Genomic DNA, 16,757 nt, shown 5'->3' with positions numbered 1-16,757 from the left:
TGCAATTAATAAATGAAAAACTGTGAAATGTATCGAAAGAAAAATCATTCTGCTAAATTTTAGTCGGAATATATCGGTCAAAATGACGATATTAGATATATAGTATTTATGAAATTAAAAATTAAGCGATTTTCACATTTACACACCAGATAAATACTCTAGAATTAAATGCCTCATCTGGATCATTTCTTCCCATATGTATACTAACTAATTCTTCAATACCTCCAACTGGCTAATAAATCCTTGAACCTAAAATATAACTCTTTAATATAACACTTAACCATATTTATGTCTGCCAGAACCATCCAGTTCCACAATATTTTTTCAACATGTCCACGTAGAAGTATTTTTATTGCCTCAGACCTATTTCATGTCAAGTTAATGTTTTCGGGGTTTTAAATCCGTCCGTTGAAAATTAAAAGCTTCGTAGTTCTAAACATTGAAGTCTGTTATCTTAAAATATTAGTGTTTACAGTTCTTTTGTTCTCTTATCAAAAGCGAATTGATCGTTCTAAACAAAACTCAACTTGAGAGATTCAATCTCAAAATAATTCAAAATTCTTGAGTTCAACAAAGTTAAGTAAAGAATGTGAACTAATAGTAGTTGTGAGACTTTATACAGTACTCTGTCTGAAAACTTCCGCTCTTGTGACTTGGAGGCTGAAACTCCGGTAGATATTTTGCTAGAATACACTTAACTGAAGCAGAGACAGTATTTTGGCTTTCAAAAGACCAAGCGAGGACTGCATCTTACCCCACGCACTATATTCGTCAGAGTGATATGACTAATATAGTGTGGTCCACAGGGGAAGGTATAATAGACCATAGGTCGCTGTCTTATGTTCTCTAAGTTAAGTAGCATCACACTGATATATGGAGCATATACGAGAAATTTATACTAGTTTAAGGGGCACACCTAGTGTAATGGCCTAAAAAAAAGTGATTTTTGGGAATACATTTTTATTAAAAAAAAAAAAAAAATTATCAATTTTTTTCAAAATTTTAAGAATACATATATTTATACATATTTCAAGAATATACAGTGAAATGTTTGAAGAAAAAAATTAAAAATTTTTTAAGTTATAGTCGATCTCCAACGGTGCGAAAAAAAGGTCCTTCACTGCTGCAGTGATTCCGGCCTTCTCCGTGGATGAAATCTAAAAAAAAAAATTTCTCCTTAAACTAGATAATATTGTCTGTACAATAACCTACGATTAAAAAAAATCAAAAAAAAATAAAAAATAGTCGAATTTTACCCAAAATGTTGGTCATTTTTGGCCTGCTAAAATTCGATTTTTTGATCAGATCAATTTGAAATTTTAATATGTTATTTTTAAAGGTGTAATCTACCGAAATATGAAACAAAAAAAAATTATTTTTTTAAAATTTCACACTAGGTGTGCCCCTTAAAAGAGCGAAGAGTTTCAGGATAGAAAATTATACTAGATTACCACTGAACGAGTACTTTATTTGTATTTGACAGCCTTAAGTGAGTATCGGTATCGAAAAAAATACCATAGGTCGCAGTCTGAACTTATCTAAGTTAAAGGGACCCCTTCCATTCTCGATTTCAAATTTTTGACGATTTTCAATGGGCTGGTAAATGAACATAAATTATTTTTTAGAGTTGTAGTTACAACATGCATACATTTATTTGAAGACTTTAAAAAGAAGAAACAAATTTGGAATCTTTTTTTTGTTGTTGTTGTTCTTTTTTGTCATCAAACAAAAGGCCTTGTATTCGGCGGCGCATTTGATTTCTGCTCACTGGAACATTAATTATGTTTGGCTCTATATGAACTAAAATTATTAATTTCGCACAAATATTAACAAAATGGCGGGCCTTTGAAAGTCGCCTTTATTCAGCCACAAATCAAGTTGAAATGCAAAGAAGATCTTCGCCGCTTTGATTTATCCTAGTTCATACCATAGCTATATATGTATGCATAGAATAACGTATTAAAATTTAGAACCGATTGGATTAACAGCTTTTGAGTAACCTCATGCGCCAGTCGTAAAAGTCGTAAAAACAGTGTTTAGAGAAAAACGCGTTTAAAGTTTTGAAAAGCTCTCAAGGCGTCGCCTGACGCTTCCACCCTAAATTGGCTATATATCAAGAGTTTTTGAAATTTTAAAGGAATATTCTTGAATAGTTATATGTTCGATTAAAATAAAAAAAAAATGATTTTTTTAAACCCCTTAAGTTAAATATTAATTCTTAGAATGAAATTTCCTTAAAAACTAGTGTTTATACCACCTCACTGATGTATGGATCATATACGAGAAATTTATTCTAGTTTATAGCAGTTTAAATGGATTACAATGCTGAACGAACTCTTTATAGCAGTCAATCACTATTTAATATTTTCAAAACGATTTTGGCAGTCTTAAGAGAGTATCGAATCGAATAAAAAACTGGTATAAATGCTATAAACTGGCCAGCTCGAAAAGAAACAGAATAGTAATCGATTATAATGAAGTATTTACTTTTCTCTCTCTTACACACTACATTTATACACTTTGTTTTAGCTCTTCTTTTTCAAATTTTGACAAAAGAGCAAAACGTAAACAAACTAGAGAACATAAGGGGCGAATCGAAGACGGCTATTATAAATGCTTGTAAGATTTTGTAAATACATATAATTTTCTTCACTGCTTAAAGCTCTCTACATAATTACTTTCACATATGTTCAACATCAACCAGCTGTGTTAGAATGTATGTGAGCTTATTATGCGAAGAAGCTGAACAACCCGGTTGAGGGAATACCCGCAGAAAGAAAGCAGCAGTCTTAATATGGTATAAGTGCTTTTATGCAATAAAAAATTCACTATCTTTAACCTTGACTAGACCACTTCATGCAAGCAGAGAGTGAAGAGCACTCATACAAAAGCAGGAAACACACACATATGTGTTTGTGTGTATGTATTAGTGTTTGCCTGTATTGTATGGCAGGTTGCTGTGTGAATTTTAATCGCGTCGTCTGCGCAACCACAACCATGGCATTGTGTAATTTATACTTTTTTTCTGCTGTTCAGCCTGCAGGCACACACACGGAAAGCTTTGAGTGCTTACTTTTGAGTCCTCATCAGCAGCACTACGGCATACACCACTCCAGACGAGCCCACAGACAGCCGTACAAATACACATGTGAGTGTGAGAGTGTGTATGTTTAGTCTGGGGCAGACACTGATGAGCTGGTTGCTGTGGTGGCACCAATTGGCATTGATATATGTACTAACATACACACATACATAGAGACAACTGAATCCTTTACGCTCGTTTCACACTTTGCTCTTCACTTCAATATTACACAGCAAAACAAATGATGCAGGCAATTGCATTGAGAGCGAGTTGCGGTTGTGTGTGCGTGTGTGTGTGGCGCATTCAAATTGAAAAATTCCATGGCAAGGCATATAAAATAAACAACAACAACAAATAAATGCAACTGTTAACTGCCGCAAATGGAAAATGCCGCCAAAAAATGCAAAAAAAAAATTCAAAAAAGTACACTAGCAACAACTAAAGGCGAATCGTTAGCCAGCAGTAAAAACAAAAAAATAAAAAACAACACATTATACACAGACAACATGCAATGGGTTACATGCTACCTTGGAACGTGCCGAGCCAACAACAACAAACACACACTCATACAGTGGCGCGCTTAGTGTAATTATTGTAGTGCAGCAGCTGTGTGGCCACTGTTGCAAATTTCTCCACAAGCAGCAGAAAAAAAACAAAAATAAAAACAAATTTGTATGCAACACCGGCGTCTGTGCCGCTGTCTATCGGTTGTCCTGACCATGCTTGCTGCCATAAATGTGGTGTGTGTGGGTGGTGAGTCAGTCGGTGATTTTTGCCTGTTAGTGACGTCCACTTGAACTGTCTGCGCCACGCGTTGAAGGTTAACACGACGGACGAGATTACTTTGTGTGTGTGTGTGTGTGTGGCAATTGCCGCCGCCGAGATTATGCGATCATGCACGATTGTCCTTCTCAAGCGGATGTTATTACACTGTATAACAAAATTTCACTTTTTTTAATTGCGGGAAATTATTTTGAAGTACTCTTTAATCGTTTGGAATTAACGATCTATCGTGCAAATCTATTGAACTATCACAATCAACTTCAAGGTATTCTTCAAGATTTATTTTTTAAATCTGTGGAGCGTTTATTCAAACGATTATATTTGAATACCTTGGGACCTATTCGAACCATTAAGGTATTGTGATCATAATTTTTTTAACCATTTCCGATGCTTTTGACAGCAATAGGTAGAAAATGAGAATTAGGGATGTGCTAGGCCACAAAAACTTGTAAAAATTCTACCGGACGAAATATAATTCAGTCTTCATACACACTTCATAGTCAACAAGTTTGATTCTTTTTAGAAGGCTTGAATTTGTTCAGAGAGTTGTAAGTGATAATAACATCGAAAGGATATATCATTACGCTTTTAATTCTGTTTTATTCTAAAACCTCCAGCAATAATTTTTAAGTGGGCACAAAGGTTTCGTCCGAAAAAGCTACATATTTCCAGAATTTGTTTAAGGGGTCAGGATTTTCAATTTTTTTTGTTTTTTTTTTTCAATTTTCGTTAAGTTTGATATCTTAAAAATATTATCTGAAAATTTGAAGTTGAGCCGATAATCACTTATCATGTTATTCAACAAATAACAAAGAGCGCTCGGGCACTTAAACATGGTATTGTGAAACTTTTTCTCAAAACTATGTTCTTTGAACTGGTGACAACTGTAACTCGAAACCCGTTCAGTAGATTTTATTAAAATTTCTACAGCTTTTAGAATACATTCCATTTTATAAGACCAATTGTTAATTTTTTTCCGAAAATATGCAAACAAATTTTCTCAGGCCACCATTTTGGTAATTTTTGAAAAGCAAAAAAGCTGCAATCCATCCCAGGACTATCTATTTATAAAACTAGTTTTTCTTACCCGATTGATTTTAGATGAATCTACAAGGACTTATGATTGTCACCGCAAGGACCGTTTTTGAACAGGGTCAACACAAACAGATATAACTTTTCAAAATTTTTTTTTCTTCAAATTTTCGTGGCATCAATTCAAAACATTATGTAATACACATGATTCAAACAAACAAAAAACTACCCCTAACTCCTTAATATAAAAATTGAAATATTTAGTTCAATCTTTTTATAGAAGAAACAAATTAAAAACTCTGCCAATGTGCGGTCGTTGCCGACGAACCCTCAGGGAAAAATATGTCATGTAAATTGTATTTCGAAGACCCGTCTAATTTCATCAGGTTGAGTAAAAGATAGTTTTGCGAAAAATTGTTTTGAGTGACCATAAGGGGTTGGTAACTTACACAGCCTGCCTATTACTCGCAGCCACTTGCTTGGACACCGTGAAGTACATATTACTTAATTGAGGTAATAGATACATATATGAGGCAATTGGATCCATTCAAACACAAGGCAAACCAAATGCACTTATTACCTTTAGAATCACTGATGTTAAGATAATCAATAGCAATAATAGATGAAATTTTTAAATTATATTTTTTCTGACTCCTCCTTATTTTGAACCCTTAACAGATTACAGCTATATCTGTTTCAAATAAGACTAAAATTGCGGATTTCGAACCATTTAAGAGAAGAAAGAAAAATATTACACTGGAAAAATATTCTGGAAAGTCTTTATTGGCAAAATAAAAAATCAGAAAATTTGTGTAATATGAGATAGAGAAGTAGAGTTGCCTCTGAAAGATGATATTAAAACCTTACCACACATTATTATGCTAAAATACTATAAAATATAAGTGCTTAAAACAAGTTAAACAAGAACATCTTTGCTTTAGGATTTTATTTTGATTCAGACACTTTTATTTTTGGCAATAAATTGTCTTAAATATACAACAATAGAAACTATGTGTTAACCGTGGCATCATTTATTTGCATACATTTAGGGGCTAAATTCGTTTACTGGCTTATGTGAGTGTTTATTTGACTAGAGCTCGTTCTATAATTAGGAAAAATATTTATATAGCATAAACAATGAATATGTATTAATTTCCTAAGAGTTATTTAAAATTTTTCTTTAAGCATGTCTCCATTTAATTTTATTGTAAAATAATTTTGCTTTGTATATCAATGGAGGAATTTATTCTCTAATATTCTCAGTTATTTGAAACGATCTACCTATCGCTTTTAGAAACTACGTATTGTATTTATATTTTTTATGCAGCTAAATAATGGGGGATGGGGTCATATGTAGAAGTTCACGCAAGTGAGGAAAGTTTCTGATTGCCATTCACTTGGGAGTGGCCAGGAACGATTCTTTTGCATATGACTCAAGCAGCTCACGACTTCCGGTTTTAGACCAAGTATCCCCTGGGTAGCTAACAGACATCCGTTTGGAGGCGAGCTAAAGTGAGAAGGCGAAGCCCGCTTGTGCGGTTGTGCGTAGGGCTTGGGACCCACCACATAAAAACGAATAACCAGTGAATAAGAAACACAGGCCTCGGATGAGAAACCCCCCTTTTGATGACGACCACGGCAAACGTATAAAGGACTATGATTTGAGGGCATGCACCTGGAATGTCCGGACTCTTAATTGGGAAGGTGCCTCTGCCCAGCTGGTTGATGTCCTCATACAACTAAAGGCTGACATCACCGCCGTCCAAGAAGTGCGATGGACGGGACAAGGACGGAAGAAGGTGGGTCCTTGTGACATCTACTACAGCGGCCATATAAAGGAGCGCAAATTCGGTGTTGGATTTGTGGTGGGAGAGAGACTACGTCGCCGAGTCCTGGCATTCACCCCGGTGGATGAACGTCTTGCCACAATCCGCATCAAAGCGAGGTTCTTCAACATATCGCTGATTTGCGCCCACGCCCCAACGGAAGAGAAGGACGATGCGACCAAAGATGCTTTCTATGAGCGCCTAGAACGCATCTATGAGCGCTGCCCCCGCCACGATGTCAAAATCGTGCTTGGCGATTTTAACGCCAGGGTGGGTAAAGAAGGTGTCTTTGGCACAACAGTCGGAAAATTCAGCCTCCATGACGAAACATCGCCAAACGGCCTGAGGCTGATCGACTTCGCTGGGGCCCGAAATATGGTTGTCTGTAGTACCAGATTCCAGCATAAAAAAATTCATCAAGCAACGTGGCTGTCCCCTGATCGAAACACGCGCAATCAAATCGATCACGTTGTGATAGACGGAAGACATGTCTCCAGTGTTTTAGACGTGCGTACGCTCCGAGGACCAAACATTGACTCGGACCATTATCTAGTAGCAGCAAAGATACGCACTCGCCTCTGTGCAGCAAAGAACGCCCGTCAACAAACACAAGGAAGGTTCGACGTCGAAAAGCTGCAATCACAACCGACAGCCGAACGATTTTCTACTCGACTTGCACTCCTGCTCTCGGAGAGCACTCATCAGCATCTCGATATAAGGGAGCTGTGGAACGGCATCTCAAACTCATTGCATACCGCTGCAGCCGAAACAATTGGTCTCCGGCAACGCCAAAAAACCAGTTGGTACGATGAGAATTGTCGTTCCGCAGTGGAGAGAAAACAGACTGCCTACCTCGCAACGTTGCGATCGACCACAACACGTTCGGGGTGGGATAGATATCGAGAACTGAAGAGGGAAGCGAGACGCATTTGCAGACGTAAAAAGAAAGAGGCCGAAATGCGTGAGTATGAAAAGCTTGAAAAGCTGGCCGACATGGGTAATGCTCGAAAATTTTATGAAAAGATGAGGCGATTAACAGAAGGTTTCAAGACCGGAGCATTATCATGTAGGGACCGAGAAGGTAATCTGGTAACGGATCTCCAGAGCACACTGGGATTATGGAGGGAACACTTCTCCGACCTGCTCAATGGCAGTGAAAGTACAACACCAGGAGATGGCGAACCCGATTCCCCAATCGATGACGATGGAATAGATGTTCCATTACCCGACCATGAAGAAATTCGAATAGCAATTACCCGCTTGAAGAACAACAAAGCGGCGGGGGCCGATGGATTACCGGCCGAGCTATTCAAATACGGCGGCGAAGAACTGATAAGGTGCATGCATCAGCTTCTTTGTAGAATATGGTCGGAAGAAAGCATGCCTGACGATTGGAATCTTAGTGTGCTCTGCCCAATCCATAAGAAGGGAGACCCCACAATCTGCGCCAACTACCGTGGTATAAGTCTCCTCAATATCGCATATAAGGTTTTGTCGAGCGTATTGTGTGAAAGACTAAAGCCCACCGTCAACGAACTGATTGGACCTTATCAGTGTGGCTTTAGACCTGGAAAATCTACAATGGACCAGATATTCACCATGCGCCAAATCTTGGAAAAGACCCGAGAGAGAAGAATCGATACCCACCATCTTTTTATCGATTTTAAAGCTGCCTTCGATAGCACGAAAAGGAGCTGCCTTTATGCCGCGATGTCTGAATTTGGTATCCCTGCAAAACTAATACGGCTATGTAAGCTGACGTTGAGCAACACCAAAAGCTCCGTCAGGATCGGGAAGGACCTCTCCGAGCCGTTCGATACCAAACGAGGCTTCAGACAGGGTGACTCACTATCGTGCGACTTCTTCAATCTATTGCTGGAAAAAATAATACGAGCTGCAGAACTAAATAGAGAGGGTACAATCTTCTACAAGAGTGTACAGCTCCTGGCGTATGCCGATGATATTGATATCATCGGAAGCAACAACCGCGCCGTTTGTTCTGCGTTTTCCAGACTAGATAAAGAAGCGAAGCGTATGGGTCTGGTGGTGAATGAGGACAAGACGAAATATCTCCTGCCATCAAACAAACAGTCAGCGCACTCGCGTCTTGGCTCCCACGTCACTGTTGACAGTCATAACTTTGAAGTTGTAGATAATTTCGTTTATCTGGGAACCAGCATTAACAACACCAACAATGTCAGCCTTGAAATCCAACGCAGAATCACTCTTGCCAACAGGTGCTACTTTGGACTGAGTAGGCAATTGAAAAGTAAAGTCCTCTCTCGACGAACCAAAATCAAACTCTATAAGTCGCTCATTATTCCCGTCCTGATGTATGGTGCTGAAGCGTGGACGATGACAACATCCGATGAGACGACTCTTGGGGTTTTCGAGAGAAAGGTTTTGCGCAAGATTTATGGTCCTCTAAACATTGGCAACGGCGAATACCGCAGACGATGGAACGATGAGCTGTACGATTTATACGACGACATTGACATAGTTCAGCGAATAAAAAGACAGCGGCTACGCTGGCTAGGTCATGTTGTACGGATGGAAGAAAACACTCCAGCTCTGAAAGTATTCGATGCAGTACCCGCTGGAGGAAGCCGCGGAAGAGGACGACCTCCACTCCGGTGGAAAGACCAAGTGCAAAGTGACCTGGCTTCACTTGGTGTTTCCAGTTGGCGCCAAAAAGCAAAAAGGAGGAATGAGTGGCGCGCTCTGGTGGATTCGGCTATAATCGCTTAAAGCGGTTCCTACGCCAAATATATATATATATAAATAATTATATACCGCCAATTCTTCAATTAAAGAAATACATAAATTTTAATCCAAGAAATTTCTGTCAATTTATGCATATTTAACTTCATATGGCAGCACATCACATCTAGCACAAAATACATTTTAAGAGAGATATACTTTAATAGTTTCTCTTCAGTCGGCTGTATACAAACTGATTACATGCTTCTCTACTTCTCTGTTCAACAGCCAGTTCAACTTTAGTGAATAAATATTTTTCATTTCAACCTACGCTCTCATATAAATACACTGAAAAACATTAATTTTAAGTCAAAATAAAACAAATTACTGCATTAATCGTATTCTCTTAATAATAAATGAAGTCACTTTCTCTCTCTGCATTTATTGCTGCCTGTTGCATTCAACTGCAGCCAGTGATCGCTTGACTTTTGTTTACCTGCTCTGGCGCTCCCACGCGCTCTTACACGCTCTCTCTGCTTCCATAAGTGTTTGTTTGCCTTCCATCGTGCCTCCACGGCATAACAAAACAAAGTCTATTGGAATTTTTGTTTCGTTTGTTGTTTTCTTGTAAACGCCATTGGAAGTGTATTGGAAGTGAAACACTTCTTGAAGATCACTAAACATACTGGACATTTTATGGCCGCAGCAAATTTGTATTTGTTTGAAGCGGTTCAGTGATCTGAGCGATGTTGGTACAGAGAGACGCAAGTGAAATAGCGGATATTTAAAATCGCGTGTGATTTGGTTTACATATATTTAAATAAATATGTAGATCTGTGTGAATATATACAAAAATCTATGTGGATATTTGTTTAGAAATTCATATCTATTTTTTCGGGAGTTTGTTTAAGATTTCAGTGAATTGTATGATACAAATATCTATTATTATAAGTATATTCGAAATAAGTGTGTTAAATATGCCAAATATTTTATTTAGTGAAATGAAAGAAGTGAAAAAAAGCAATGTAAAAATGAATTAAAATGTTTAATTGTTGCAAAAAAAGTGTATGAATAACTTGTGCTTGAATGAAATATTTTTAGGAAAAAATATTTTTTATAAATAATTAAAAAAATCATATTTGCTTGAACAGTTTGCTATGTATTATTTTTTCTTATAAGGAATAATTTGCCATATGAAATGTGTACCTATTTGTCTTGTGGAATTCACAAGAACTCTCTTTATTTAGCAAAGGCATGAACCAAAGTTGCCGGTTCGCTTAAAAATTCTACTAGTCTTGAAAGAAAAATCGAAGAAATCAAAGCTATAATATCAAGTCTATATATATATAAATCGAATCTATAATATCTTATTGAAAAAATTAATATTTTATCAATAACAGAAATATAGAAAAATAATAGCTTCTCCTTCATATACCAGCTTCCACTTATGATCAATAATTTATATATTTTCCCGATCCAATTTATAGATTTCTTTAAATAAATATTTTTTCAACCATAAAAAAACATATAAATCTAACTAATATCAAAAATTAAAAACATTTAAAAAATGTTTGCATTTTTTCCATAAATTTTTCTGATATTTTTTGTATCCAATTGGCAACTTCTCATCATATAAATATAAATACAATTCCATATTTGTATGCGCTCTCCATTGGACACTTCTTTGTACTCGCTCCCATTTTCTCACCATCTATGCTTACATACATATATAAATATATATTTTATATACTCTTCATCATATACACATTTCCTTTGCGGTTAATTGTTGTGTAGGCATACAAAATATTGTCTGAAACCAGTTTTCCGCTGTGCTGTTATTTTTGTGCCTTTCCTTTTATACGTCTGTCATTTGTGGTTTGCTCTTTGACTTTTTCCAATGAAATTCAAAATAAAGAAAATTTCAAAATAAACAAAATTCAAGAAATTCATAGGTACACAAATGTGTTGTATCTGCTTGGAAGCAGAGGAGTGGTGTTCTTGAAAGACACTTAGAGGCATCGAAGAAAGGAATATTATTGATTTTTTGTACATACATACATAACTACAAAAGTATTCTGTATATTAATATGAACTTCATGTATATACTATACTTACTTATAGGATAACCTTCTTGAGAATTTGTGCTCACAAAATGCATTCTAGAGAATTATATTCCAATTTTCCAAAGATTCTTCACTCTGCACTGAATGACTTTAATATTTTTTTTTTGGGCTGCCAGTGTTAGAAGTATTATAAAACACCGATTTATGGAATGACTTCTCTACTTTAGTTTCATAAAACCCATAATAATTTCAACTTGTTAAATTAAACAGGTCTAAAGATTCGTTCATATTCAAATGAGGGATTTTATGAAGAAATCAAGTAAAATTAAAAACAAAATCTATGCATGGTGTGTTTGAACTGTCCTTCCGATGAAAGATTCTCCAGTATTCCAATTTAGTACAAAGAATGTTTTTATAATATTATTAGATACTAGCAGACCGCTCCGGTCTCGCACGGTTTTAAACAAACATTTCTAAAGTAAGTTTTTACACACTTATACACACTCTACCATATATATGTATGTACTTTCCCGTTTCTTGCGTGGGTTCATTTTAAATGTAAATGTAAAATGAGGAAAATTCGAACGTGAAATTATATTTTATTTGCAATGAGCTAAAACTGGATTACGATCTCTAGTCTTTGGTGACCGTTGTCTTGCTCTCTGTTCTTCAAGCTCGACTCCCAAGCGCGTACTTGGGATGTTTTGAAATTTTGTTCAGCAGCTGCTCGTTAATCGACTATCTGTCACGCGATTGCGATGCGAAGAGAATGACTTGCAAGACGATTTTCAGATTAAGATTCTTCATCTCGTAGTCTGTTTAATATCCTCACCTGAGAACTATTTCAAGAAAGTTGAGATTCTAGAAATAAATATAGATTATATTACTCGGGGTGAATGTAGCTTTCCAACGGGGAAAGAATTTTTGAAATCGGCACAGTAGTTTTTGAGTTTATTCAAATCTTTTATTTATACAAATTTTTCCTCTTTATAATAGTAATATGGATTAATTAGTTGAATTAATATGTTAGTGATATTGAGATCTTTTGATATTAGGGTACTGATATAATATTGGTTTCTTCGAAAGGAGTACCTAACTCAAAATCATGTCTTACTAAGTGTATTCTTCGCAATCGTATTATGAATGATATTATGAATAATAGTCTTTGACAATTAAGAAATCGTGTTTAACCAACTATGCTTCGAAAACTACGTAAAATTTATTTGTTGATATAGCAATAGATTTATAGAATTAGTTCATTTCTTCTTAACCCTTTCATGCCCACAGATACTTACCGGCTTCTAATTCGCGTTATTTAAATAATTTTGACCAGCGGTTTTTTTAATTACGTAGACTTATGTGTTGTGCAAGCTTACAGTTACATTTTTTGTTATGAGCTGCGCACGTTCAGTTGGCGTTCTCCGCAGAGTGAAATTGACCTTTTTCGTTTCGCGAAAAAAGTTATACTGAAATGGTTATACAAAAAGTGTTCAAAAACTTAAAAATAATTGTTCTATTTTAAAACCAAGTGAACTATATAAATAAAGAAAGATAAGAGACTTATTAAAAAAAAAAAAAAATTATGAGAAAAGTGTTTAGTTTCTTTATAATAATTTTGTTTGTGCCTATAGACAACATCCTGTAACTAATGAACCAGGATACATAGGACTTGGAAATTTTTTATCACTTCATATTTAAGTTAATACTAATATATATCTGTCCTAAAAACGTTAGTTTCGCCCATTTAAATTCGGGCATGAGAGGGTTAATTTATGTTTCTTTGAAATGTTTTTTGCCAAATTTTCGATTTTTGCGATTCATTAATCTTGATGGCTTTAGAATATTATAAAAAATATAGAACTGCGATCTTACATCTCTAATTCATGATATGAAATTACCTGCATTTATTATTGATTTAAAAATATTAAAATCAAAAATAACTTTTATTTTTCAAAAATAACTAATATTTTGTTTCGCGTTTACCGCTCTCTCTGCATTAATGATATATTTTAAACTCTATTTAAGCTACTTAGACGCTACTTGGCGTGAAGCACTTAAAATGCGTTTTGCTATTTAAAAAGCACCTACAAATAAAGTCACATAATAAGCTATTTAAATGTATCCTTTTCCCCTACACAGTATAAATTTAAAAATTGCAACTGTATGCCTACATAGGCTTTTAATACCCTATAATAAAATATATCACCTTTAATGCCTTCGAAATATAAATTCATTGATGAACAATAAATGAAAGCGCCAAAAAAAAAGAAAAAAATAATCAAATATTTATTATCAGCACGCGCTTTTGAACGCCGCGACGCCATGTAAAAATTGAATAAACAAATAAATAACAAAAAAAAAATATATGAAAAAGCAATAGCAACAACAAAAAGTGGCGCATAATAATGCAATAAATAATAATATCAATGAATGCCGTTTATTCATCTTAAATAGTAAACAAATAAATTTAATAACAATAATTCATTTGGCAGGCAGGCGAAAAAAAAACAACAGCCCATTTCACGCAAAAGGCACGTACGCAACGCGCACGGGCATTAAGGTAGAAAGGATCAAAAATATAAATTTCATATGCACACAAACAAATACACACGCACACACCGCATGCGGGCAGTGAAAATATCATAAATAGTAATATTGTATAAATAACTGGAAAACAATGTGAGCTTAATGAAAAATAACAACAACAACAACATATACATATGCATAATAAAAGCGCAAATAAAAAGTAAATAAATATTATAAAAAAGAAATTATACTTTCATTAATAGCACAAAAAACAACAACAACAACAATAAATTGTAAAAAAAAAAAACAACAAAAAGTGAAAACCAACAACAACACCATACAAGAAAAAAATATTATAAAGAAGCTTAAAAAAGTTGCGCATGCAATTCGCGCAACAGCAACAACAAAAAGTATAACAACAACAAAAATTATAACAACAACAACAATAATCACAATAAAATGCCGCCCACACAAAATCCCAACACCACAATAATCCAATTGCGGCGACCAACAAAACCAGCTAGAACCACAACACCACCAACAACAACAACAAAAGCAACAATGCTCTGCTTCTACACTGCAGTTTTGTTGTTGCTGCAGTGTGTGTCACACATATCCTGCGATTATGAGAATACATGGAATTTTTACTACGAACAACCGTGCTGCAGCAACGAGGTCACGAATTATGCGAAACATAAGCGAGGTAAACAACAAAAAAAATACACACTAAACATACATAGATACATACAACAATACAAAAAAATTTTTGCTTGGCTTTTATGTAATTTTTTAGCATTTACGGTGTTTTTTGTGGGGCCACTTTTTTAGGTTTTTTATACTCTCGCAACAAAGTTGCTAAGAGAGTATTATAGTTTTGTCCACATAACGGTTGGTCGTAAGTCCTAAAACTAAACGAGTTAGATATAGAGTTATATATATCAAAATTATCGGGGTGACGAGTAAAGTTCAAATCCGGATGTCTGTCTGTCCGTCCGTCCGTGCAAGCTGTAACTTGAGTAAAATTTGAGATATCTTGATGAAACTTGGAAGACGTATTTCTTGGCACCATAAGAAGGTGGGCGTAATCGGACCACTACCACGCCCAGATAATGGTAATAACCGATAACACTTAAAAAGCTATAAATAAGCCATACATTAAGCTATTGAAGTAATATATGGTATGAAGGATAGCACTATGAAGGGGCATACGTGGATGTAATTTTTTTGAGGCAGTGGGGGCGGCCCCACCCCCTACTAAGTTTTTTGTACATATCTCTTAAACTACTAAAGCTATATCAAGAAAACTTTCTAGAGTAGTTTCTTTTAGGCACTGCCTTATACAATCCAAAAATCGAATTATAACCACGCTCACCTCCCATACAAAGGTTATGTTGAAAACTACTCAAAATGCTTTAATTCAGTAAGGAAAAATATCAGAAACCTTAAATTTCATTATAAAGATGGTACAGAAGTGCTGCACTCAAAATGGTATACAAAATTTTAAATGGGCATGGTTCCGCCCACTTATGAGTCAAAAACCATATCTCCGAAACTACTCTACCAATTTCAATGAAATTCGGTTCATAATATCTTCCTAGCTTTCTAATGATATGTTGTAAAACTAGTTCAAACCAGTTAACAACCACGCCTGCTTCCCATATACCAGAACTTTAAAGTCGGTCTGAATAGTTTACTTTACAATATATAAAGTTAGTACTAGTGAAGATATCGGAACAGAACTTTGCTCAAATACAGCATTTCTCAAAATCGTCAAAATCGGTCCATAAGTTTTCAAGACCCTATATATCGTATATGAGGACCGCAGTACTTCTAACAAATTTTTTACCGAAATTATAGTTAAGTCTCTCAGATATTTTGAAAAAAATTGGGGGAATATGTTTATTCTAATAATATGTCTAAGTGCTAACAATGAGTGAAATCGGGTCATAACTTCATCTATCTCCCATATACTTAATAATAGGGTTTTCAAACTTTCAATGCATACCATATATATGCCAAGTCAAATTGTTTGCTATATTAATATATTTAAATAAATAAATTGCGAGAGTATAAAATGTTCGGTGACACCCGAACTTAGCCCCTCCTTACTTGTTTTTCATTTAAATTTTTTTTATTTAATTAAAATTTTTTTTTTTCATAATTTTTTTTTACGAAAAAACAGTACACACATTTGTGTAATATAATAATAAAAAAAAGTATTTAACGTGCAATTTCATTTTATTGTAATTTATTTGCGAAATTTCTTGCCTTGCTACAAAAAGCTTTGCAAAAATGTGGCAAGAGTTGTTGGTAATATTTATCATTTTTTCACCACTCTCTAACTTCAGTGTAGAAAAAAAGAAGAAACAATCATGCATTAAATGAGTTAAACTTACAAACGGTATCAAAGGCGCTTAAAATTGGTCAATTGAAAATTATCGTGTAAACTGTATGATTATGCAGATAAATAAATTAAAGCTCCACCGCGTTGGGGTAAACATTTTAACAGCTCCCTTGTTGATGTAATGTCTTCTGCTCATTAATGTAACCTCGATTGTCATATTAATGTCGTGTGATTGGTGTTGGAAGTGTGGAGCAGCCAATTTTTAATTTATTTGGACCTCCATACTCTGCTACATAATAACCAAACTTTAAACCGCTCTTAGATTATATATCGTTACAATTCTATTCGTTTTTAAATTTTAAGATCTTAACATCTAACCGGGAATTTTCGTTTTAAAAGTT

The 16,757-nt window shown here is 35.0% G+C and overlaps 1 protein-coding gene across 4 annotated transcripts in view; it reads left to right on the top strand.

The window, feature by feature from the left end:
• Window positions 1-16,757, top strand: part of LOC105218054 (semaphorin-2A) — a 250,973-nt gene that overhangs the window by 121,617 nt on the left and 112,599 nt on the right. Inside the window, exons 1-2 of one of the 4 annotated variants that reach the window (XM_054232836.1) lie at window positions 10,155-10,347; window positions 13,979-14,715. The exons of 2 other annotated variants lie outside the window; for them this stretch is intronic. In XM_054232836.1, the coding sequence (XP_054088811.1) occupies window positions 14,472-14,715 (244 nt within the window). In that variant the 5' untranslated portion in view covers window positions 10,155-10,347; window positions 13,979-14,471. Of the gene's footprint in view, window positions 1-10,154; window positions 10,348-13,870; window positions 14,716-16,757 lie in introns of those variants that run through there. One more of the 4 variants, XM_054232837.1, reaches the window with a different exon arrangement.

The sequence above is a fragment of the Zeugodacus cucurbitae genome, chromosome 6 (genome assembly GCF_028554725.1).
Source record: "Zeugodacus cucurbitae isolate PBARC_wt_2022May chromosome 6, idZeuCucr1.2, whole genome shotgun sequence".
Classification (NCBI taxonomy): Eukaryota; Metazoa; Arthropoda; class Insecta; order Diptera; family Tephritidae; genus Zeugodacus; species Zeugodacus cucurbitae.
Note: the sequence above shows the minus strand (reverse complement) of the source record. Positions and strands in the feature narration are given on the sequence as shown.